The sequence below is a fragment of the Sinocyclocheilus anshuiensis genome, unplaced genomic scaffold (assembly GCF_001515605.1).
Source record: "Sinocyclocheilus anshuiensis isolate Anshui unplaced genomic scaffold, SAMN03320099.WGS_v1.1 scaffold1114, whole genome shotgun sequence".
Classification (NCBI taxonomy): domain Eukaryota; kingdom Metazoa; phylum Chordata; class Actinopteri; order Cypriniformes; family Cyprinidae; genus Sinocyclocheilus; species Sinocyclocheilus anshuiensis.
The window spans coordinates 186,393-213,600 of NW_015540838.1; the positions used below are offsets into that span (position 1 = coordinate 186,393).

Consider the following 27,208-nt stretch of genomic DNA (forward strand, 5'->3'; position numbering starts at 1 on the left):
CAATATGGTAAGGGATGTAACATTTCCATCACAGGCTTGAGGTATTCGGCCAATCACAACGCACTGGATAGCTGGCCAATCAGAGCACACCTCGCTTTTTCAGACCGATGAGCTTTGTAAAAATCGACGCGTTTCAGAAAGGCGGGGCATAGAGGAGCAACAATAATGTACAGTATGTGGAAAATAATGTGTTTTTTTAACCTTAAACCGCATAAACACATTTCATTAAACCAAATACACAAAATAATGTTCTTTTTAGCAGCATCATATGACCCCTTTAAAGGAAGTATAAACATCTCTGAGGATTGCGTGAGGACAGTTAAAAACACTACCTTGTTCACAGCTGCTCCCTGTCCATCCTGCTCCACACTCACATTTTCCATCAGCAGGGTCACAGGTGGCATTATTGTGGCAGTTACAGGTTTGACTGCAGCCAGGGCCATAGGTGCCAGCTTCACATGCTATGGCAAGACAGATATAGATACAGACAAATATGAAACTCTATACACAAGAAACTACAACACATTCTGAAATACATTGCTACCAGGTTTCCACATCAAAGGCAGACATCAGGATGAGGCTGTGCCAGCATTCGTTACTGCAAAGTGTGCCGATCCATGGACACACAAACCCAGAGCACGTGTTTTATTGCTTTATTTTACCTTACACGAAAGACAGAGGGAATGCTTTGAACATGCTTCTTGTTTCCATTTATTGTCATGGGATGTTGACCACAGTAAAATGACTCACTGGTGTTGCAAAGGGGCCCGACCCAACCAGATGGACACTGGCAGTCTCCAGTTACGGGGTGACAACGACCACCATTTAAGCACTGGCACTTCTGCTGGCATTCGAAACCATGAAAACCCTCCGGACAGGCTGTTGAAGATACATATATACACTTAAATATGTTAATTGGACTAGTTTTAGTGATATTGTACCACATAACCAACTTCACCCCTTCTCCTCCCCTACGTTTTTCACAGTACGTTCCAGTCCAGCCTGGTAAACAAGTACAGGCACCGCTCACATGCTCGCACGCTGCTTTATTCTCACACTGGCATCTGTAGCGGCAGCCCTGGCCGAAGAAACCCTCTGGACACTCTAGAAAACACATTGAAAACATCAGAAAAAGCTAGATTTCTGTTCCCTGGAAATAGCAATGGTTCCTCATACTTTGATCACAGCGTGGTCCCGTGTAGCCTGCTTCACAATGGCACTGCCCAGTCATAGGGTCACAGCTGCCCACGCTGCTCCTGCAGTCACACTGGCTGGCACAGTTCGGCCCCCAGAGTCCCGCCTCACAAGCTGCCACAGAATATACATGCCCCATTACATCAAATAATGAATTCCCACTCTACCACTGAGATCACATTATGAGTGAAGTAAAAGAACCAGATTTATTAAAGCAGTCAACTCATTTATTTTAGGTTTTCCTGGCAGATTTTTGGGCAACAAACTGCATGTAGTGGATCCACTGAGGGCAAGGATCATTTATGCCCAGAAACCTGATGCAGGTGATTGCAATGGTTTGGGTGGAATTCATGGTGAGATAGGCACTCAGAAATAAATAAGGCAGTCATAAGCTAACTTTTCACTTCTTTTAGATTAAAAAGATATAAAATATAAATAATTTGTTTTTTTTACAAAAAAATTCAAAACAAGCTAAAAATACAAGTGTGTGTATTATTTGAAATAAATATCTAATCATATTTTGCAATTTTGCTTCTCAAGTGTATTTATTTACTAAAAGGACAAAAATGCTGATTACAATTATTAAATGCTGAAAATAATTGATATAATTAGATCTTGTTTAAAAGACTTGTTTATGAAGTTTATTACTATTATTATTATTATTATTATTAAATATAAAACACATGCCAAAAACAATTTGCCACTGGAATAAGAAATATATTTATATAATAATAATAAAATTATTTTTCTTTTTGTTTATATTTAGAATTTTTAAACTCATTTTTTGCATTTTTTTTGTTTCTCAACTGTGTATTTATTTACTGGAGACTGATTAACATGAATAAAAGATTGCATTGATGGGAGCAGTGATTCTACTTGAGCTTTGTCTACACTGAGATAAGTATGTGACTGTTTGACTGGATGTGATGTAACATCTATTAAAGTACAGGCTGAATTGTAGGTAATGAGCTCTTAAACAAGTAAGCCAATGCAGAGAACAGTGAAAAGCCATTACTTGGAGCTTCATTTTGGGTGAACTCAAGCTGCTGCATTAAAAATAGACATAGATATACATAACAGATGCATGCTGACCAGCAACGGGTGAGGTACAAAAGTACAAAAGTGTGTGTAGTGGCAATGCATGACGGTCTGGATTTTGTTATTTTATGGGGCATGACAAAAGTACAAAAGTGTGTGTAGTGGCAATGCATGACGGTCTGGATTTTGTTATTTTATGGGGCATGGAGAGGCAAGACTGGGCAGTTGCCACAATGTGAGCAGCAAAGGTCAGCCGGTCCTACAGGACAGCCCAGTCTTATGTTGCATGGCTGAGAAGTAACAAATCTTGTAAAAGCTGAGCCTAAAGCAATGTGTAATAGTGCTAGATGTCAAAGAGGCATCCATGATATCCATACAGTCTCATTGACATGATCACTGAATGGCTGTCTCATATCTAGTACGCTTTCTATCGCTTCTAGGTTTGCTTTAGGTCCTAGACAAACAACTAAATCTAAATGAAGTGTGAATTCTAAGTGTGCCCTTACCTTTTGCGCAGTTGGGTCCCATCCAGCCGTCTTTGCAAGCACAGAGACCTGTCACGTGGTGGCAATGCCCACTGTTTTCACAGGTGCAGCGCAACTGACAGCTGAGGCCAAAGTGCCCAAATGGGCAGACTGTTAGAAATAAAATTTAAATCTGAGGAAAGGTGACATTTGAAAAACACAAATATGCAACAGATGTTTTCTCTTATGTGTGACATAAAACTCTAAACTCATGACAGATGTCTGGTTTGAACAGAGGTCTGATGATACATTAAGATTATGAAAATTAAATATTAAATCTTACCATTCTCACAGAGATTTCCCATGTATCCTGGTGGACAAATACAGGTGCCGTTTTGCCGATCACACAATCCACCATTATCACAGGAAGGGCATAGTTCTGCACATCCCAGCCCCCAACGGCCCTCTTCACACTCTGAACATTAAAAAAAAAAAAACTTATAGAAGTGAATTCATAAAGGGATACTCAAAAAAATAGACAATTTTAAAATAGTAAATTTGATTAAAGTCATAATTATGAGATAAAACAATTAAATTCTAGCATATTAAACCAAAATTACAAGATTAAAAAGTCATTATGACATGAAAAGTCACTTTTAATGTCAAAACTCTCTCATAATTTAAACTTTTTATGTCATAATGTTGACTATGGCCCAGTTTCATAGACAGGGTTTAGCCTAAGCCAGGATTAGGCCATAGTTCAATTAGGACATTTAAGTAATTTTTATAAACGTGCCTTAGAAAAAAACATTCCTGGTGTGCATCTTGAGACAAAACAAAGGCACTGATATATTTTAAGATCACTCAGTGCAAGTTTCTTTCATTTGAAACAGCTCAGACTTACATTTTAGTCTAGGACTAGGCTTAAGCCTTGTCTGTGAAACCGGGGGTATATCTCATAGTTATGACTTTTTGTCATAATTTTTACTATATTTTTATCTCATATTTGACATATCATAATTTAGTTTTCATCTCATAATTATGACAGCATGTTATCATTTAAACATTTTATTCCATAATTATGGTTAAGTATATCATAATTTCGACTTTCTATCTCATAATTATGATTTACCAAAACATTTTTTACTTTTCATAACTTTATCTTATTCATACTTGTCAACATTGGAGTCCTGACAGCATCACAGCACACCTCACATTTAAACACACACACTCTCAGCTGGAAGCCACTGACTTTTCATTAACAGCTAATAGTCGTCTCTAGCTTGTCAACTAGCTCTGTGGCATGACTTCGCTCCTCTCCTTCTGCACTGTGGCTCATTATGACTTTTTGTATTTGAGAGAGAACTCCTCTAATGGATTGGTCCGTGATATATTACCACGGTTATGTCTGTGATCTTTGGCTCAGCAAAATGTGGCTAATAACAGACCTCCAAAATCACTGCAATTTCTCCTCTCTAAACTACCCTGTCCACTCCAAAACAGAACAGAATGAAAAGTCATTAATGGCAAAACAATTTTCCTCTCTTTTAAACGTGCAGAGCCAGGAGAGAAAGCAGAAAGCGTGTTTAATTTGGTTCAGATGAAACACAATGTAAATGCGATTCCAGATCAATTTGGAATAAGTGAATATGATGGTTCACTTGCAAACTCTCTCTTAACTATTTGATAGCATTCTACAACTCTCTGTCTTTGGTTTCTTATTTTTTGTTTGTTTGCAGTACTCCTTGATGTCCAGTGCTGTTTTTTGTACCTTTTTCACAGTGTTCTCCTGTCTGCTCAGCGGGACAGTGGCACTTTCTAGTCACTGAGTCGCATGGAGCTCCATTACAGTCACAAGATTGTGAACATCCAACTCCAAACTGTCCCACAGGGCACTCTGTAAAAGACAGTACATACAGTTTTTCACAGAGTATACAGTGTAATATAAACCTAATACTGTTTGTTTGTACTTGAAAAGGAGGGGTAATTGGGGGGTCCATTGAAAATCTGCCAGAAAAGAAATGTTTAATGTTAGATGTTTAAGATTTCTTTAATGCAATATTTATTTTTATTTTATTTTTATTTTTTTTACATGTTGCTTTATTGAATCTAAATCTTATTATTAAACTTTATCCATAAGTTTATACAGTACATCTACTCTAATAGTGAGTGGAAAAGTAACAAAAATAAATACTATACTATATTATTTTAACATTTTGCTTTGTCTTTAGTACATTGACAAAAAAAAAGTAAAGATGAAATATATTTATTAAAAGTATATTTGAAAGTTTTAAAAAATATTTAAAAATACTTCATTAAGAAACAACATGTCTTTATAATACCACACCATGTTTTTTCACACAGTGTAAGTACAGTAAGTATTTTACATGGTTTTATGAAGGGGGTACCTCACAAGTTATATGGTATTAAAATATATGAAAACACCAGCTTTTGCTTCTTGACCCAGATTTTACATTGGCTAGACAGTCTACTGAGCATCCAGAGAATGGACAGGTCAAGCAACCACAGAGGCTACGAGTGAAATGCCGAGGCAAGCCAAATCGACTCCCTTCACAGCCTGTTGTTCCTAATTGATGGCAGACGTAGCACTCTGATTGTTTAATGACTTCCAGGTTGTGAGGTTTGACTGCCAGCTCAGTATTTCTGTTGAAATATTCTGGATATTTCCGTACCCCCTGCCAAGTGGACTGGACTCACTCATGAAAGCTGCTGGGGCTCGGAACATCATGGCAGCAGGACAATTTAATTTTATACTCGTAAAAAATCATATATACATATCAATTCAAGTAACTGACTGTCATCTGGTCTGGATATCATTAATAAATAAAAGTGTGCAGGTTCCACTTATTTCTTACACTTTTGTAGCATGTTATTTATTTCACAGTTAAAGCACAATTAAATTGTATAAGGTTTCTTTCATCAAAAAACTCTCTGACCTCTCTGACCCTTTGTATTAAACAGGCTGATTTTACTACTGTGTATATGTATAGTAAACTGACACATTTTTGCAGTTCAGTTTTACAAGATGGTTAGCATTTTCTTCATTTCAGGGATTTTTGGTTAAATTCTAAAAATAAACTCATCTTAAAATAAACTCAAGACATTGTCACATTTTGTTCTACAACATAAAATACACTAGTAATATCCCCTTGTCATTTTCTAAAAGCTTTTGCTAAAAGTTGTTGCTAACATGTGGCTAAATAGGGCTACAGATATTGTTGGCAACATTAAACTTTATCAAGCCAAACAGGAAAATTCATCTACTCACTAGTCCGCTTTTACAGCCTCATTGTATTTATAACCACACTCTAATTCAAACTTTCAGGGAAAATGTATTTTAAATAAAGGCTAAAAGAGTTGTCGGAAGTTTAGTGATGTTGACGCTGAAGTCATGCGACCGTGGTGTTGTTAGTTTATAGTCTACATTTAGCATTTTACTTCTGGAGATTGCTTCAAAATTCATAAAAGTTGTGTTCATTTGTGAAGATCATCATGATGAACAAAACGTGTAAGAATCATAAACCTTTGTTGGCCACAGAGCTTATTTTCTGCAATAATCCATAAGCCATAGGAAAAATCTTGTTGGGTTTCTGTCAAGGGAACCAGGGTGAAGGTAATTTCTGTGTTGGCCTACAAAAATACGAAATCAGTGTTCTAGCAATACATGATTAAACTTAGTTTTAGCATTTAATTATGTGGATTAAGCATTGTTTTTCCCTGCTGACCATGTCAGAACTGACCTGCAACCTCCACAAAGTTAATCAAAGACCAAAAAATTCCTGTTATTCAAGACATTTCCCCTTTAAAATCTGTTTTGTAACATGTTGGGCTTCAATATTTACTCTAGATTTTCAGTTGAGTGAAATACAGGATCATATCTGTGTTAAGGGAACACATTTAATCGGCAAGCCAGGAGATAAAGGTATTTCCATCATGTATTCCAGTGTTTGGCAGCTCTATTTGGCTTGGCCCGCTAATCTTATTTATCCTGTCAAATGCTAGTCAGCGAAACTTACAACGACTCTCAGAGATAGCCATAAATCTACTTTTATGGAAGCTCTTCTAGCAGCGTGTATTGCGAATACCACTGCATTTCAGCTATTGAATTACTTTAACTCACCTTGGTCACAGTGATCCCCATACAGACCGGCTGGGCACTGACGCTGACATTGTCCAGTCATGTGATGACAAGACACTCCTGCTGGGCACTGGCATTTTGATTTACATCCTGGACCATAGTATCCACTATCACACTCTAAAAAACAAAGAAAAATAGATAAAACATACTTGCCACAGACAAGCTGTCAATCAAGTGAATGGTACTCCCTGAACTGACCCAGGTTGCATGTCTTGCCCTGATAGCCAGGCTTGCACACACACGTTCCATGACGTCGATGGCATTCAAGCGTGTTCTGCTGCACACAATGACACTCCGATGAGCAGCCAGATCCATACGACCACTTGGGGCAAGCTGGAAAAGACATTGTGTGGGATATTCTGTTACAACCAGGAGAACCATCAGATGTTAAAAAGATAACATGATTAATCCAAATACGACATGTGCCTGGATCAACATCTTTGTTAGTTCTGGAACAACAATCCACTGAATCAATATATTAATGAATCAGATATTAAGTTCAGGTTTAAATCACATTGAAAATCTGAGAACGTAATTTAAACCCTGAAATTAAGTTTAAGGGGTAACACTTTATAATAAGGTTCCATTTGTTAACATGATCTAACAATGAAAAATAATTCTAAAACATTTATTAGATGAATTTGTAAACATTATTTAAAGGACCTGAGCTAACATGAACAGCTGTATGTTTATTAACCATCTCTAACAAAGATTAATAAATACTGCAACAAATGCATTGCTCACTATTACTTAATTTTAGTTAATAACATGAACTAATGGGACCTTATTGTAAAGTGTTAACGTTTTAGGAGTTTAAAAAATTTGCCATATGACAGTCAGTAATCTAACAAGCAATGTGTAACATTGATCATATGTAGCTCTTTTTTTTTTTTTTACAGCAATCAGATTTTCTTTCATCCACTGAAGCTGAAGATGCTCTTTGCATCTCAAATCATGCTGGAGAACATGACCATCAAGTTTTACACAAACTTGTATTAAATTAGTGAAAAAATATTATTAAACTATCTAAAAAAAGCAAAATAGAAGCATTTTCGTTAGTGGTCTCAGACATTTGGACCCCAAAATATCTTTTCCCTTTGATTTTATGGTTATGGTTTGGAATAGGATTAGGGCTTTGATTGCTTCATAGGAATGTTGTGAAAGTCCAAAAAAGGATGTTGAACCAGGAACATGTCCTACTTGGGTAAATCCCACTGTGCGAGTATCTCCAGGGGTTTTAAGTCACTGTCGGTCTGATATACTGCTGGACTTACGTAGGTGACAAAACTTGCCGTACAGCCCTGGATCACACAGGCAGCCTCCATATGTGCGATGGCAGCGTCCGTTATTAGCACAGTTACATTTCTTGTTGCAGTGTTTTCCATATAGTCCCTTCGGACAGCCTGAACACAGAATAAAAATTACACATTCTAGCTTTAAATTAAAGATTAACATGATCAAAAATCGTATGAACGTAATTTGAGATATAAAACACAAGTCATATTTCATCTAAACATGCCTGCACTGTTTGGAACAGCAGATATGGTTTCATTTTATGTTGTAATCTCGCAGTCACTCACCATCCTGGCACAGGTCTCCACTGACTCCAGGTGGGCAGCGGCACTTCCCGCTAATCGGGTCACAGGTGCCACCGTTTTTGCACTTACAAGTGAAGGAACAGTTTCTCCCAAATGTTCCCTCTGAACAGGCTAAAATGGACAAAATAATTATTTTATACAGAGTAGTTAAGTATAGGCCTACTGTTCAAAAGTATCACAGTTTCCACAAAAGTATTAAAGCTGCACAACTGTTTTCAACAATGATAATAATAAAATATGTTTCTTGAAAACCAAATCATCATATTAGAATAATTTCTGAAGGATCATGTGACACTGAAGACTGGAGTAATGATGCTGAAATTCACCTTTGCCATCACAGGAATAAATTACATTTAAAAATATATTAAAATAGAAAATGGTTATTTTAAATTGTAATAATATTTCATAATATTACTATTTTTACTGTCATTTTTAAATAAATAAATGCATCCTTGGTGTGCTTAAGAATCTTCAAAAACATTAAAAATCTCAAACTTAATGGTTTCACAAAACATAAAATACACACTTTGGTTACAAATGATTGCTGTCCAGCCATCTGGGCAGTCACAACCATTGCTGTCAATGTTACACAGTCCTCCATTAGAGCAGTCGTCACACGTCAGGCTGCAGTCGTGGCCAAACGTCCCATTCAAACACACTGTGACAAGACAAAGGTAAGATTAACAAGAAGCTAGAGCCACTAATAATAAATAAAGACATTTGACTTAACAACAGACCAAATTTCTCAGAGAGGGTGCTATCTGCTCGCAGCTCTCCAAAGCCATCGTCCTCATAGTCGTGATAGTGCTCCAGGGGTTGTGGGTAGTCCTGGAGGAGAGTGAGTTGGAGGAGAGGTCTCTCAACCACCGCTGGACTGGACAATTCCTCAACCGCTCTCTCCAGGGCTACATAGAACAGAGAGAGAGAAGTAGATATATTGACATGATCAATGTTGTCTTGCTGTTACACCAACTATGTAAGTAATAATGTCTTATTATTGCAAAATAAGCCTTGACAAGATGATTAGATGTAGTATCATACTGAATATGTTTATCAGCTGGCTGGACAATATCCTGCTCATTGGACAGATAATTATCAAATACCAAATGCACATTCTTTATTCAGATGCCCATTAGCTTTCACAAAGTGGTTGCTAGTTTTCCCAGGGCCCATACAACAATATTAACTATATACATACTGTATATAGGTATATTTTTGATCAAATAAAGGCTGCCTTGGTAAGCATAAGAGTTCTTTCAAAAACATTAAACTTACCAAACCCCAAACTTTTTTTTATGTTAGTGTAATCAATGAATAGTTCAGCCATGAAACTCTACTTGCATTCTAATTGGTTCATTCAATTCAATGTTTCCAGCCAATCGGATTTACATACTCATTACCATATACCTATATAACAAAATTAATAACTGAATAATTCAAATTAAAAAAAAAAAACTGATTATTTCATTATGTGAAAAAAAGGCTATGTACTGTAGGAAATCATTTCAGAACTATATAGAAAGTTAATGACATGGTTTAGCGTTTACTTCACAAAATTATTACCATACATAGTTGTCTGGAATATTCAACTCTGATAGGTTGGCATTCTGAGGTCAAGTATTTTTGTACGATGGCCCCTAAACTATTTATTTAAGTATTTATAAAAAGTTTATATGTTTCCCTGCCAACCCATTTCCTATACTGTGCTTTAAAAGTCTCATTCTCTTCATAAAATAAAATCGCAAAACGATAACAATAACATGACCATTATCGCAAAACAAACCCTTCTTGATAAGTGATGCAACACATAGTGTTTATTTTTCAACAATGGCCAGATGGCTGTATAGCACATTATTCATTACAGATCTGACCACAGAATGTTGTGATTGACCAATCAGGATCAAATAACTGATATCCACTGTGCCCCCCATGGTATACTTACGAATACAGGAGTGTCTATCCTCAGCGAGCCGGTTTCCAAACTCACAGAAGCAGTGATAGGAGCCAGCTGTGTTCTGACAAGTGTGCTCACAGCCCCCATTATCAAACAGACACTCATCCACATCTAGACACCAGTGGAAAACACAACACTCTTTATACAATGTGACTGCACTGTGATGTAACTAGCACTGTTTATTATTATAGCACATTGACAGTAACTGATATGTCTCCTCGCTCTTCTTTAATAGTCGATCAGCAGTAAACAGGTTGTGAAGTACCATCACATCCACATCCGTCAGTGTTGAGTCTGTATCCCGCCCTGCAGTAGCACTCATAACCTCCGGGGTGGTTTGTGCAGTCCTGCTCACAGCATGAAGTTCCCTCCTCACATTCTTCCAGATCTTAAACAAAAAAAGCAGTACAGGAAGTGAGGACACGAGCCATCGGCGTGTATTAGGACTCTGTAGACTGAGTATTTACATAAGCACATTTCCAGCTATGAAGAGGGGTCGTTATTTGGAGAGAACCTTCAAGGCACAGCCAGAAAAACACAAGACCTAAAACTGCTGAGATCCAGCTGGCTGACATTTGCTTTTGCAGGAAATAGTCATTAATATTGTTTGAGGAATGATGATTTTAAAGGTTTATCAGTGCAGCTGGATGCACGCTGAATCCAAGAGATGGATTTCATTGGAGTTATTTTGTAAAACTAATTTATGTACACCTGCACACTCACCCAAACAGGTTTTGAGGTCCTCCGTGAGCTGATAACCCTGGTTACAGCTGCAGACGGGTCCAAGCGTGCCGTGCTGACAGTGGTGTGAACAGCCACCATTATCTGAGTCGCAACTATTAACAATCTCCATTTCAATACCTACAGAGAGTTAATAATAAAAAGAAACAATTGTTCAAAAATGATTATGAACATAGCATGAATGTCATTGCATTAGATAATAAAAAAGCCAACTATGTGTAATTTATTTCAAAATTTGTTAGGTTTTGTAGTTGGACACTTTCTGGTTGTCAAATGTTAATGGATCATGTTCATTGTAGTTAATAATTCGATATCAAGTGCAAGGCCAATATCGCGGATATTGATACCAATACTACCAGTAAACTGTTTTTTTTTTTCATTTTCAGTTTTTACAACAATCTTCAACAATGTTCTATGTTCAAGGTTTTCTCCTATAAACTAAGCTAAATTCATGTCCATTTATTTACTTGTCAAGTTCCCATAAAATATGTTGATAATGTACAGTACAGTCAGTCAGTCATTATTGTAAAATAAACTTCCTCCTGATTGATGAACACCTGAGTGAACACCTGATCACCCACCCAGGGTTTATTTGGCAATAATGACCAGCTGACTGTTCATTATCCCTTGATCAATCAGGCAGATGTTAGTGGATCAAGTTCATAGTTAATTACAGAACATGATGAATTTTAACTTCTAAGCTTGTCTTTCAGAAGTTTTTTGCATGTTCAGATGAGAAATAGTTCCTATGGTAAAACTATTCACTAATACAGTTCATTTTTTGTCACTTATTCATTATTTTCTTGCTAAAAAAAATAAAATATACACTACCATTCAAATGTTTGGGGTCAGTAAAAACGCTATTATTCAGCAAGGATGCATTAAGTGACCTTTATAATGTTACAAATGACATTTATAATGCTACAAAAAGACATTTATAATGTTACAAATGATTTCCATTTTAGATTAATGCTGTTCTTTTTAATTCTTCTTTCTACATATTAAGAATCCTAACAATAAAATGTATCACTATTTGCATAAAATATTGATATTTACATTGATAAGAAGAAATGTTTTCAGCTTTGCCATCACAGGAATAAATTACACTTTAAAATATATAATATTTCACAATATTATGTTTTACTGCATTTTGGATCAAATAAATGCAGCCTTGGTAAGCATAAGAGTTCTTTCAAAAATATTAAAGCATTAAACTTACCAACCCCAAACTTTTGAACGGTAGTGTAGTTAAATCACTATAGTTATCACTTGCTTATCCACTATAATTATCAATTCTCTTGATACAATATCATTATTAAAAGTATCAATACTTCACACTTAACCCACCAATCACTACTTATTGAGACCATTGGGGTATGTTTCTGTGCTTTTCCGAACTGTGCTTAGAAGTTAATTAAGTGAAAGGTAACTCACGGTAGCATTTCCTGCCATCAGAGCCCAGCTCGTATCCCGGATTGCAGACACATGAGAAAGAGCCCGGAGTGTTTCGGCAACTGTGAGCACAAGCTGCCAATCCCGTTTCACACTCATCAACATCTGAAACACACCAATTACAAGTTACTGATGACATGTTGCCTTTTTCTATTTATACAGATACCATCTAATTCGATGAGAATCCCACTCTGGATTTGTTGAGTCACTTTCAGTCGGACAAACAGAAATTTCTGCCTCTTACAATCACTTAAAAGAAAATCAATAAATGTAACCTCTCAAGCACTAACTGGTTCCATCATGGACTTCAGAGTGGAAATCTCTGCTCACTGTCTCACTGAGAAGATGAACCATGTTCTACAGCTTTCAGACATCTAATCAAACAGTGCTTCCACTGTTCTCACACCATGGGAAAGAAACTTCGGCAAAAGAGGATTTAGCAGATGAGAGAGCATTTAATACTTTCCATGACAGTGTAACTGAACCCTAGCGTGGTGGAAAAGCCCTTCACTGCTGCTGTCAGAAGCTTTTACCTTCACAGCTCTTCTGGTCCTGGGCCAGCGTGAAGCCTTGGTGACAGCTGCACACAGCATGACCGCCATCACTGCGACATAAGTGCACGCAGCCGCCGTTCCTCTCCGCACATGGGTTCCTCACTGAAACACATGCCGTTTAAGTCAGATCTTATAAGTCATTTCAGTGGCTGTCTCCCTCACGCACACAAACTCTTGTCAACAACTCCGTCCATGTAATACACATACATCATTTCTGCAGTCTTTCTCTATGTGAATTCCCATACTTCCCTGGCCAGCTCTGTTGCCTTAGTCACGTTATGACATAAAATACATCATACATATAACAATGCAATTTTGAGACCCTTTGGAGGACAGATTTTATCCAGAATAAATAAGAAATGAAAAAAGTGTTTTTAACATATGGCGTGATATACTGAATCAGAGAGCAACAAAAAAATGTCAGGTTTATACCAGCCATAAACTTACCTTTCAACACATTTTTATAGATTTGGGTGAGCAAATCGGAGTAATATGATCCATTCAAAACCAAAGAAAACTATACATGAACTAAGTACTTAAAAAATGTGGTAATTTGATGTCTTGTAGAAATACTACCTTGGTGCACCATATAAACACTAAGAATATGATATTCATTGTTTATATACTTTTCACTGTTTCACTGTTTTTGTGTGTTCCAGTGGTGGGGATTTTACAGCGATTCTTTCTGCATATTACATATTACGCCAGTAGGTGGCAACAAGTGACTGTCTATATGAGTGAATCATTGATTCATTGGTTCAACCGATTCATCTGGCACTAATTTATTAAGAAATCGAACAAATGGCTCCCACTGTGTTAATCTGCCTACTTTTCTACTATATAGTAGGTGAAAAACAGTATGTGAAAAGAGTAGTATGTCGAATTCATAGTATTCATAAAACATAAATGTAGAACGCCTGGATTTAAACTACACAGCACAGACATTCCTATCATTCGCAAAGTAAGCTCTTCATCAGATATAGTACCTACTCAGACAGTATGTTATTTTGGATGCAGCTAGTGCCTTTATGAGCGAGTCATTGAATCATTCATCCAAGCGATTTGTTCAAAATCACAGATTCACTTACCAACGTCACTACTGTGTGTTGTCCTGAGACACATAACCTTTAATTCTGCTTTGACTTCATGTTGAGCAAAACTAAATTGAAGTTACTCAATATTAACTTCTTGTTTATTTAACTGTTTTATAAAAGCAGTATCACAATCATGCTGTTTGTCTGAATATCAGTAGTCATATCCAAATTGCCTACTGAGAGGACAAACAAACAGTTTTTGTACAGATAAATCAATTGAGCGGGTGACAGCCTTGCACATTCAAGTTAAAAATGGCCTACCTCACTCTCATATTAAAAATAAGGTGGATTAAAGGTATAGTGTTGATTGATATTGAGAACAACTGAGTGTGATATTTCTTGAATATGTAATAGAGCATATGATGTTTATGATATATAAATATGATATGAGTTTCAATCTGTATTTTTTTTTTGTCCCAGTTCATCTTTGACCATGGTACAAATCAATGTACCATGGTTTTACCATCAGATACCTTCGCTGTAGCACTGCACAACCATAGTTGTTTTTTGTAAGGATTGTCTAAGTATTAAACTAGTACAAAAACTTTTGTCCCAAGACTCATCTGTACTTTGATCACAACAGTATGAAAACCGTTAAACGATGTTATCCATTTGCTGAATTGCACTGTCCACCGCTCTCTCATGAACACAGATGCTAGCATGTTTTTTGTCAATGTCAAACAGCTACTAGTTACACAATAACATACACATCCTCTCTGTCCCTTGTTCTTTCACCTTGTCTTCACCTAACTCCCAGTGGTAACACTTCATAGGGGAACAATTGGCTCTGGTGAGTGTCAGGAAATTGGATCTGTGGGGCTGTGTACAGTGAATATGAATTTTGGCAGACACACTGGAATTGGCACAGTGTTCGCCAAGATGATGATGCTGTAGTTTGAATAATATAAGTGTTTCTCAGTGAAAACTGCTATTTAAAGCAGGCCAAAATGCACAGCGGTTTCAGATATTGCTGTTCAAGTGACTCACACTGCACTAAGTGAGGTCTGTTTTCAAGTTCATAGTTACTGGAATCCTTGACCCCGTTATTTAGGTTAGTAACTGCTCTTGAGCTGTACCACTTTTTGAAAGTATACAAATTCAGTCTAAAGTTTGTCATTTGTATCTCAACGTTTGCATGGTTGTGATACACTAGTCCAACTTCATATGAATTGATTCAGGACTGATACAGATACCAAGTCAAAGTATCCAAGGCAGTTGCCAGTATCTCTGAGAAAACAGCACATCTGGGTTTTAGAGATGTTGATCACTTTCTTTAGCTTCCACCTTTCTGCCAAGAACCCTTCCATCCATACGTCCAAGAGCTACATACTGACTTTATGACATAGCCTTAGACCAAAGCTTTTCCTACTTTCATCCTCTTGTCAGCATGCTCTTTGACTAACAGCATGTCATATGCACTGCCGGGACATTTTATGGACGACATCATGAACATAACAAAACTTCAGAAGGTAAAGAGTTTAAATAAGCAACAAAAAAACAAAAAACAACCCTGCTGAAATGGCCGCGTTGACAAACATGAATTTCCATACTGGTCCAGACTGGTTAGCACTGGTCTGGTGAAACATGAGGCTATCTAGTAAAACAACTGTTATAGTAAGTTGAACATGGTACTGTTTTGAAACAGTAAAAATAAAGCATCATCTGATGTTAATTTTGATCGATTTTTCAACAAAATTGAGCACCACTAAGTCAAGCCACTGTTAGATGTCAAAATTCTATACATGAAGAGCAAAACTCACGTCTACAGCGCTTGCCATCAGCTGTGAGCTGGTACCCACGTCTGCAGCGGCACTGGAAGTGAACTGGAGAAAGTTGGCCACATTCATGCTCACAGCCTCCATTATTCACTGCACAGGATAGGACAGCTGTGGGAGGAATAAGGAATAAGAGAAACGACCGTTAATATATATATATATATATATATCTGTCATGAAACTCTAGATGGCGCAGGCTGATGGGTCCTAAACGTAACTGATGATATTCTTAGCATTAAATGACTTGTCAGAAGCTGATTGGTTCATGTTGCATACGCAGTCAATGAGCTTGCTACTTTACATTTAAATGGCACGTAACTGATGATATTCTTAGCATTAAATGACTTGTCAGAAGCTGATTGGTTCATGTTGCATACGCAGTCAATGAGCTTGCTACTTTACATTTAAATGGCTGATTAGCATTCGCTTGAGCATTGCAGCGCGCTTTCAGAGTTTCTCTGAAATCCTCCATCTTCCCCAGCTCCACCTGTATAGATCTGCTACGGGTTATTTTATAAGCTATTTGTGCAGCAGCAGTATGTCTTAAATACTCACAGCACAATATCGGCTTATGTATTGGCAGTAGCAAGTTCCTCTACTTGCTTGCAGCAGCAGCAGCAATAATCTACAAATACAGCAATAACCAACAGAAGCAGCAATTCAGCAGCAGCAGCGTAGCAAATCTATTCCACCAAGACCAAATACAGTAACATTGTCATATCCATGCTAAAATCTTCAGAGAGTTCTCATGATAGAAATATATATATATATATATATATATATGTGTGTGTGTGTGTGTGTGTGTGTAATGTACACACATATAATAATAATAGTAAACATAAATAAAAACTATAATATATTTATAATATATTATAAATATATTTATTTAAAAATAACATTATCTCTTTAATTTGTCTTTTACACAGATAATGAATGAAATTCTATGCATTAAAATTCAAACAAATCCTGTCAGCCTGTCATCCTTGCAGCATAAGACATTAAACTGAAAAAGAAATGTATTATTCTTGGAAGAAAATAATTAAAAACGGTCAGTACTTTGTTTGCACAAGAGAACACTCACTTTATATAATACTTTGTGGTAGCACCTTTGGCTTTAATTACATCAGTAATTCTGTTTATATTGGACTCTGTTAATGCAGCACATCTGAATTTTACCATTTTTCTTGCGGAAAATTTCAAATTGCAAGAACACTTCCAGTTCACAGTACGGTGTGGGTCAGTTAACAAACTGTCAGTACTTCGTTTGCACAGAGTGCACTCACTTTATATAATACTTTGTGGTAGCACCTTTGGCTTTAATTACATCAGTAATTCTGTTTATATTGGACTCTGTTAATGCGCAGCAATAATCTACAAATACAGCAATAACCAACAGAAGCAGCAATTCAGCAGCAGCAGCGTAGCAAATCTATTCCACCAAGACCAAATACAGTAACATTGTCATATCCATGCTAAAATCTTCAGAGAGTTCTCATGATAGAAATATATATATATATATATATATATATATATGTGTGTGTGTGTGTGTGTGTGTGTAATGTACACACATATAATAATAATAGTAAACATAAATAAAAACTATAATATATTTATAATATATTATAAATATATTTATTTAAAAATAACATTATCTCTTTAATTTGTCTTTTACACAGATAATGAATGAAATTCTATGCATTAAAATTCAAACAAATCCTGTCAGCCTGTCATCCTTGCAGCATAAGACATTAAACTGAAAAAGAAATGTATTATTCTTGGAAGAAAATAATTAAAAACGGTCAGTACTTTGTTTGCACAAGAGAACACTCACTTTATATAATACTTTGTGGTAGCACCTTTGGCTTTAATTACATCAGTAATTCTGTTTATATTGGACTCTGTTAATGCAGCACATCTGAATTTTACCATTTTTCTTGCGGAAAATTTCAAATTGCAAGAACACTTCCAGTTCACAGTACGGTGTGGGTCAGTTAACAAACTGTCAGTACTTCGTTTGCACAGAGTGCACTCACTTTATATAATACTTTGTGGTAGCACCTTTGGCTTTAATTACATCAGTAATTCTGTTTATATTGGACTCTGTTAATGCAGCACATCTGGATTTTACAATTTTTCTTGCGGAAAAGTTCAAATTGCAAGAACACTTCCATTTCACAGTACGGTGTGGGTCAGTTAACAAAACAGATTTGTTACAGATCTGAAACCTGTCCACTGACACCGACGCCATTCCAGGATACTGATCTTTCTTTTTTAAAACATTTTCTATTTTAGCAGACTGTGGGATTTGGTTATTTGCTGTATCGTTATTCAACTTTCTGGCAGAAGGCAGTCATTTTGAACAAAAACATGTTTATATTTATTTTAACCCTAATTTATTTTCAGTTCCTTATGTCATAACCGAGCACCTGGCCATGCTAAAGACAAGCAGCCCATAACATGATGCTGAATAAATTCAGAAACACAGCTGAATTATTCAGGGTTAATTACATCATTTGACTTGACAATTAAACTTTGAACATGATGTGCAATTTGCTTGCTTTTATGCAATGCTGTAACCTGCTGAATATAATATCAAGGTCTGATATGAATCAATTTTTAGCTTTTACATAAAAAACTGCTATTTCGATGAAAGCATGTAGATTTTATTATCCACTTTTATTCAAATTTGTGGATTTTATTAGAAGATTTCAATGTCCACTCTTTAAATAAATATTTTCTCTAGTAATAGAAGAGAATGTGGAACAATCATTGAACGGCCCTGTCAAAAGCATTCTTCACTAATCATCCAAAATAGTACCAAGCAATTATTTTCAGAAGCTGAATCATTTAGAGACACTAGACAGTACACTGCAAATGGACCATTTTTTCTCAGATGACTGATATGAAGCTTTGATGGAAAAACAAGCAGTCTCTCATCCTACTCAAGTGTTTGGATTGTGATGCTTGGCGATGTTGCCATTTTCAAAAAGGATAGTCATCTCAGGACAGAAACCAAGCCTTTGGAGTAAATCCTAAAATGTGCAATATTTCAGACTAAAGACTGGTGCATTCACTCTTTCATTATCTTGTTTCTAATGATTCAGCGGGAGACGGATGATGTCCTAATGTCAGTGGCCTTTCAGTCTGTCTTCTCCACCCTTTTCCTGAATGTTCACTCACCTCTTTCATCAAACAGGGTCAGACAAATGTTACAGCTGAGCTCCAGATAAACACATACAGTTAATGTAGTCTCAATTCACTGGCCATTTGATGTATGTTGCACCCAAAAATTACAGTCTTCACAGAGGCTTTCTCTATAAGTCTGCTGTTGTACTGCCGTTAATACAGTAAGTGCTTTTGAGGATAAAATAATCACTTTATTTTTCAAATTTTGCAAGATTAGTAGCATCAAATCTTTGAAAGAGTTTTATTTGAGGCACTTAGTAAAGTAAAACATATCCAGGAGAAAATATTTGTATTTTTTTCTTTTTTGATTAATAAAAAAGATTTATTTAAAATAGCAAACTTTTGTAACATTATAAATGTCTTTTATTTTAATCAATTTAATGCATTTTTTTTTCTGGGAAAAAAAAACAACAACTTACTGACCCCAAACTTTGAATGGTAGTACATATTATTTATTTAGCAAGGAAATTATTCATGAAGTAAGCTTTGAAGTGAAAAAACTGTGTTAGTATTTCTCATCTGAACACACACAAAACTAAAAAGTTAAAATGTGTCATGTTCTGTAAACCTTTGAACAGTACTGTATGTCTATGACGTTAAAGTACTTATTACTTTTATATTTAAAGACATTCTAATCACAGTCTATACACATTTTAACTATTTTCCAGTGTTTTCTGTATAACCTTCAGCAGAAACTGCTGAATATTTATTTGAAAAAAAAAATAAAAAATCCACACCAGTCTATCATTTTGGAATAATATATTTCAGACAAGCATGCGCCTAACTGACACATGAAAAAAAAATAAATAAATAAAATGCAATGACAGTCACAATCGCACTTACAGTATATACAGTATGTGATCACCATTAAAATGTCTCGCCATCACAAGGAGGATAATACTCCAAACCACAAATCTTAAGCCATTGAAGACACTTGCTATCACATGTCTTCAATGAACAGTCTATATTTCAGCAGTGAGACTAAATATATACTGTCATAACAGGCATATCGTCTTCCTCAATGTGGTGGAGTGAGTTGTCTGTCCACAAAATTCCTTCCATATAATATTTGCACACTATTCAACACATATTTGAAAATGTCATATAAAATCCTATATAATCAGACAACTGTCTCTCTTTTCAAATCAATGATCAAATAAAGTGATAATTTGTTGAAACAGGATCATTTTTTTGAAGTGGTGTAGTGGGAAAGTGGTTGAAAAAATGAAAAATCTTTACATTTTGGTTATGAGAGTGTGTCTAATAAAAGATAATGATAGTATTACTTTTGGCAGAAAATCCTTGAGTGAATTTAAAATAATTAAGGGTTTATCTGTCAGTCATAATTCACAACTTAATAAGCTTCTGGCATGAGGTATCGACAAGATTACCAACTTCTCAAATTACTGTTAACCAAAACTAAATGATCCTGTATAAAACCCTCATTGATTAATTAGTGGCATCTGTTTCTGGTTCATTCTAGTACTGTGTTCCATCCCATTTAGCTTTGATTCAGATAGTGGTTCTATAGAAGAGTTGGTTTGATAGCGGAAAAAAGTGATAAACGAGCCTGAAGCCTGACTCGAGCTCACAGCCCTGGACTCTTTAGGTCTCTTGGGAAAGTAAATGATTTAGCTGCTGATTCAGCTAAAGCAGAATGAACGGCAATGCTGCTACTGCATCAGACTCTCAGCAAAATGAACAGATCCCAGAATGCATCTGGAATACAAATGGAATTTGCTTTTTTTTCCCATGTCAAACTGCCTTGGAAATTAAAAGGAATGTTCTAGGTTTAATACAAGTTGAGCTCAATCATCAGAATATCTGACAAGCAGTTGATTACGATTGAAGCAGTTGATAAAAATTCAGACTTTTTTTAGTAAATACAACAGTATTTCAGTGTTCTTATTGTTGAAACTAAATTGAAATAAAGCTGAAATCAAATAAAATATAAATATTAAATGAAAAACTTAAAAAGGTTAAACTTAAACTTAGAAGTATTGCTTGGCAACTAACTGAAATTAATTCAAATAATTAATACTAAGATTACTAAAAATAATATAAAAATGTATTAAATCTAAAAAAAAATAAAAATCACAAAATTACTAAAGTGTAGCGAATCAGCTCATGTGGAAATATGAATAATTAATCATAACTAGTTATAATTAATTATAAATATTTAGATCCGCTGTAGATATTTAGTTGACCTATCAGGGTCAACTGTCTGTCAATTCTAAGTACGTTAATTTCCTGGTTAAGGGAAATAACTTTCAGACTGTACAACTCTACACAGAGCTTGTAGCATAAATCGGCATGATTAGGGACTCCAGTTACGAGCAAACAATGAACAACGTCAAGTGTGATACAAGTAAGACTTTATTAACTACATAAACACTTAAACTAGTCTAACATACTACATAAACACTTAAACTGGTCTAACACACACACACACACACACACACACACACACGCATACAGTTGGTATAGGAAAGGGTTAAAGCTTAACCAGTAAAGAGGAAATAAGGAATGAAGTTATGGAACCATTTGCATATTCAGCAGGTCTACAGCCTGAAGGGAACATCAAATTCTTAGTTCAAACACACCTTTGTGAAAAGGCGCAAATGATACCTAATGTATCAATTAATAAGACTAAGTTTGAATACTTGCACGTCTCATCTGTCTGAAAGAGAGGTTTGATGCAATCTGAAGGTCCAAGTTGATCTTTGCTGAAGTTGGTTGATGAAAAACAACCAGTTTGAGTCAGAGAATCCCAGTGAATGGAAAGTCAAGGCCGAAGCCTGGCACGAACTTAGTGGGTTCTTAGCAGCGTTGGAGCTCACATTTTCATCTTAGAATCTAACCGAACCGCAGACTGGAGGCGGGTCACTGGTGTGAGGCCTTTAAGGTCTGAGAAGATTCACGCGACAAGAAAGTGAAAAATCAGAAACCAGGGATTAGGTTAAATTCAAATTACTTCACACTGCATACACACATGCTGTGTGAAAAGCATTTAAAAGCTTCAATTAAAGATTGCTAACCCCTAATTGTTAAAGCTATTTGGTAGCTTAGCCTAAGATTAACTATGCTAAGTTGTGTTAGCTTAGCTGCTGCTAACAAAATATATATTGTGTTTGATTGGTCCAGACGCTACAAAAGCGTAAACTAAAATTAAAATTTAAAATAGAAAATTAAAGCTAATATAAAAATAGAAATAAATACTATCATAATACATAAACTTACATTTTCTGTTTTTTGTTTTTTTTTAGCAAACTATTCTATGGTAATGAAGAGCATATCACAGATGCTACTGAATATACGTACCATTTACCCAAAACATTCCTTTATTCAGTAATCTGATGGAATGTCATGCACTTTACACAAATAAAACTGGGTGTTTGGAAATAAACTGGCAAATCTCAGAGCCGAGAGTCCCAATTTCAACCCAAGAGCACACACAGAAAAACACAACATTATAACCATATTACAAGGAAAGAAAGCTACAACATTTCCAAATAATTTCCAAATGAAAGTTTTTTTCAGCTGACATGTGGCATCCCAGCAGCATGGAAGATGAAGCACAGGGCTCGTTGTGCAGCATGGCATTGGCTTTGAAGGAGGTATTTGACTGGAATCTTCGTTGTAATTTGTGCTCGGTTAAATGTTTTCGAAGTTTCTCTATAAAGAAATTCCTGAGCTCTGGAATGGTACTATACAAAATCCATTGTTATTGCCACATATTTGAAAAACAAAACCCCTATCCAAACACCATTAGCTAAATTGATATGCTTGCAAGAACTGTTTATTCCCACAGGGTTTTTCTTTGAAAACTGAATTGTTGGGTTTCCCCTGAAACCTTCTACACCACAGTCACATTTGAATAGACGTGATGGTTTGATAGTGGGCCTGGCAAGAGAACAGTTGGGTCCTGGTCCTGGTCCATCACAAACTCACCATGGCAAGACCCGTACAGTACAGAACAGTAGCAAACATTCCACTATTAAGAAAACAAGAGGCTCTTTGATTCCCCCTCATACACAGAGCTCAAGGTTGCTTGATACCCCTGCTAGCTTTGAAGAGAAAGCAACTTTTTCTTAGGCCGTGATGATTACACTCTCTAAACGTTTGGATGCAGGCCAGTCTGTCAGTGACCTCTCTCGACCCCGAAAGACTCACCTATGCAGGTGCGGCCATCAATGTGCAGACGAAAGTCCGGGTTGCACTCGCAGTAGTACGAGCCTCTGGTGTTCACACACCTATGCTGGCAGCCTCCGTTGTGAACCTGGCACTCATCAGTATCTGAGGAGGAAAAAGCAAACACATGAGGCCACATGTTAGAATGTGGTTTGATTCTTGCACAAGTTTTCGAAGCATTCACCTAAGAAAAAAAAGCATAAGTCATTCTAACTTCCTTAATTAATTTGTCCACTCCAAGCCATATGCAAACCCGTTTATTTTGCTGTGTCAGATGCTGTTCTGTTTCTTTTTAACTGAAGTCAAAATCAATAGCTGGCAGCTCTACGACACTGTTGATACACTGAATCAAAGTTTTAAGACATCTTTTTTTTTTTTTGATGATGATGATGATGAAATAGATGAAATAGTCATTTTTCATTAATTTTATTAATCCATACATTTAGGTGGATAATGAATCATAGATATAGAAATAATTAATAGAAATAATACATTTTATTCTAATCTTTCTACATTTTCTCCTTTCTTCTTAAAAAAATAGTGTATGTTTAATATCACATTTTCATCGACAGTATGTTTTAAGTAAAATTGTTTAATTATTGTCATAATGCACATTTTTCGTCCTTTTTATTGCTTTAGAAATCAGAAAACCCTTAATCAATTAACATTTTTGTCAGTAATTTATTGATGATATTAAAGGATAGTTCATCCAAAAATGAAAATGTATGTATGAACAAACACACACATTATGGGGGCATTCCATAGACATAATGATTTTTATATACGTATTAAAAATAAAAATAAAAGTGCTGAGACAATTTTTTTTTTTTTTATATTTTTTGTGTTTCACAGACGGTTTACATGAGTGTGCGTAAATGCTGACAATTTCATTTTTGGGCAAACTATCCCTTTAAAACTGCTTGTAGGCAACTCAAAAAGCTATTAGATTAAGTGCACTTATGAAAATGTGGAAATGTGCAATCTGCACATAATGAAGATCTCAGAGCGAATAAGCTCTTTGTGTCCTGTCAGACTGTCCTGTCCTGTCTTGCAATCACCCTGACCTTTAAAGTCAGGGTGCCTATGCTTAATTTAATTACAGTTGCAGAGCTTTTCCCAAAGCAGAACAATCAGTAAGGATCAATGTTGACAATCTGAAACACAAGATTCATTTTTTGTTAACTATTTATGGTGCATTTAAAGGTCAAAACGCTGCCATAAAATATGGCAGCAGAATAACAGTTGAGTTTGAACAGATCTGACATTTTGAAAAGAAAAGCAAGTATGTTTGACTCAATACAGTCTACCTTCATTACTCCCATTTCATACTCAGTTTACATTCATGACCCAGTGGATCCCACTGAGTGTTTAAGGAAGAGATTCAGAAGGGTCTAGTACAGGTCCAGTGATGATCTAAGAGAGATCAGAGATCTGTAGCAGGCCTGTGAAAGCCCTGCTGGTGAGAGACTGTAATGCCAGCAGACTGTGTCAGAGTTATGAGCTTTGTGTTGCTGTGAGCTGCAACTTATGTACCAAAAGGGATTTGGAGTGTTAAAGTGATATTATATGGATCTGTAACATTAGTATGAATTTACAAACATACACATGGAACTGATTCAGGGAATAGATGTTAGTTTGCTATTTGTTTCAATATCTACTTCAGCATTGATCTAAATGAAAATTAAGGGTAAATATAATTTAATGCTAGTTATAGAATGAATTAATAATAATTAAATTAACTAATTTAATTATTAATTTTTTTTTTTTTTTATTACATTTTTGTGTTACACTGAAAAACTAAGAGCATTAGGGGTTTGAGTGTAAATAATGACATAATTTTCATTTTTTATTTTAACTACTCCATTCATATACTCCCTTCACAGGGCTGCTTGTCCTATAGTTTCATATATCTTTCCAAGAGATACAGTGAAAGAGCCATGAGAAAATTTTAATGAACGTTTTGGACAATTAATGGAGGACTGAATAATATTTTAAAGTAAGCAAACTTTTTCAACCTCCTTAGAGCATATGCAGAAATGGCCAATATTCTGTAAGCAAGAATTATTTCCAGGACAAATGATACCAATACATTAAAATATATTTACTGTAGAGCCAGAGAGACGTTTGCTTTTGGATGCATGGCAAAAATAGAAGAATCAAAGGAGAGGATAATTAGAGTTAGAGTTACTGCAAACTATAATGAGGCGTCCCCATAACTGCTTATATTTTGGAGATAAATTTAAACAAATCAGACTCATTTATGCATTAAATAGTCCAGTTTGAACTCCACAAGTACTCCTATACTGTTATAAAATACTCTCCAGTGAAGAATTAATGTGTGAAGGTGGTTTAAGTTCATTTAAGCATGTACCGTTCATCTTCAGATCATTATACGAGTATAAAACTCGGTTAGCTTTTATAATTCATGCCTTAATTGATCATTTCAAGCAAACATACCACTAGCCAGGGAGATGGAAGTGATGGTCCTCTTAACTGCAGTGGTTTTACAGATTAAGACTGAACCTTAAAACTTTAAACCAGGCATTTAGACAGAAAATAGAGAAAGGTGTGTTATATTGTAGCTAAATATGCTAGCCCACAGAAAAAGTATCTTAGATTGCAGATTTATAATAATTATAATAGTAAATTAATATTGTAATGTTGTGTCTTGTTGCTAGGCGGATTGTTTTCTTCTTTTGTAATGGACTGTTGTTATTAGCAAAAGCTTAAAGCTAATCTACAAATTTAAATCTCAAATCAGTATTTTATGTCCACATATTTATTTATCTGGTAAGAAGCCATGAAATAAGTGGGATAATGTCCAGTCAGCTGGTCATTATACCAAAATAAACCCCTTCAGGGTGAGCGGACCGGCTGACTGTACATTATCTTAGTTATTTAAACCACAATGACATATAACAACAAATCTGGTTTAGATTTGGATGACGGTTAAAGCAGCGGTTACAGGCTGATTTTCAATATTCCAATATGTAGTTTACTTTAAATAACTGTTACTAATGATAGATAATTTCTGTTTTGTTGCCAGACAAACAACTACACTGCAAATGGAATGTAATAATGTAATAGTATACAGCCAAGAACTAGATGAAATCCATATTTGATTTAGAATAAACAAGTAATTATCTGAAACAAGGGAAATGTGCTTGATATAATATAAACAGAGGACAAAATAGCACCATGAATATAAATATAAATAAATAGTGCACTAAATATAAATATAAAAAGTGTGCACTAAAGAAAAAAAAACTGGTGAAACAATTTTCACTCAGAAATTGCTAGTTAATTTCACAAATAATAACAAAGAAACATGAAATTCTGAAGTATAAAGACTGAAATAGTTTTTTTCTTGTAAAACATACAATAAACTTTGTTTTATTTACAACTTGTGTACGGTGTACTTTTTAAAAGTAAAATGCTTTCTCCTGTCTGTGCTTATATTTATATTTGTCAGCAAAAACATTTCACAACTGTTTGTATCCTTGCTCACAGATAGTCTGATCGAGCCACATTAACTTTTAAGTTTAAGTTTTACTTTTTAGTGCAGCTCATCACAGCGTGGTATTAGAGATAAATCAAGCCTGTCCAACAACACCCAAAAAAAAATGATAGGAAAGACTAGGAGAGACTGAAGGAACATTAATTACAAGACTGCTGTACAAAACTGAGCTCAGACAGAGGAGGAACGTCTCGGTTACGTATGGTAACCCTCGTTCCCTGAAGGAGGGAACGGAGACATCACGTCGGATGACCGACGAATTGGGATCTCGCTTAGAGAGACCAATCTACT

The 27,208-nt window shown here is 35.6% G+C and overlaps 1 protein-coding gene across 1 annotated transcript in view; it reads right to left on the reverse strand.

Annotated features, from left to right (window-relative positions):
* Positions 1-27,208, reverse strand: part of megf6a (multiple EGF-like-domains 6a) — a 36,755-nt gene that overhangs the window by 6,349 nt on the left and 3,198 nt on the right. Inside the window, exons 2-21 of the mRNA XM_016484826.1 lie at positions 23,383-23,505; positions 16,009-16,134; positions 13,134-13,256; positions 12,583-12,705; positions 11,131-11,268; positions 10,673-10,795; positions 10,396-10,518; positions 9,191-9,358; positions 8,980-9,111; positions 8,436-8,564; positions 8,130-8,258; positions 7,054-7,188; positions 6,838-6,972; positions 4,468-4,593; positions 3,040-3,171; positions 2,739-2,867; positions 1,177-1,308; positions 976-1,104; positions 751-879; positions 333-461 (exon numbers count right to left, since the gene is read on the reverse strand). Coding sequence (XP_016340312.1) covers positions 333-461; positions 751-879; positions 976-1,104; positions 1,177-1,308; positions 2,739-2,867; positions 3,040-3,171; positions 4,468-4,593; positions 6,838-6,972; positions 7,054-7,188; positions 8,130-8,258; positions 8,436-8,564; positions 8,980-9,111; positions 9,191-9,358; positions 10,396-10,518; positions 10,673-10,795; positions 11,131-11,268; positions 12,583-12,705; positions 13,134-13,256; positions 16,009-16,134; positions 23,383-23,505 — 2,613 coding nt within the window. The remainder of the gene's footprint in view (positions 1-332; positions 462-750; positions 880-975; positions 1,105-1,176; positions 1,309-2,738; positions 2,868-3,039; positions 3,172-4,467; positions 4,594-6,837; positions 6,973-7,053; positions 7,189-8,129; positions 8,259-8,435; positions 8,565-8,979; positions 9,112-9,190; positions 9,359-10,395; positions 10,519-10,672; positions 10,796-11,130; positions 11,269-12,582; positions 12,706-13,133; positions 13,257-16,008; positions 16,135-23,382; positions 23,506-27,208) is intronic.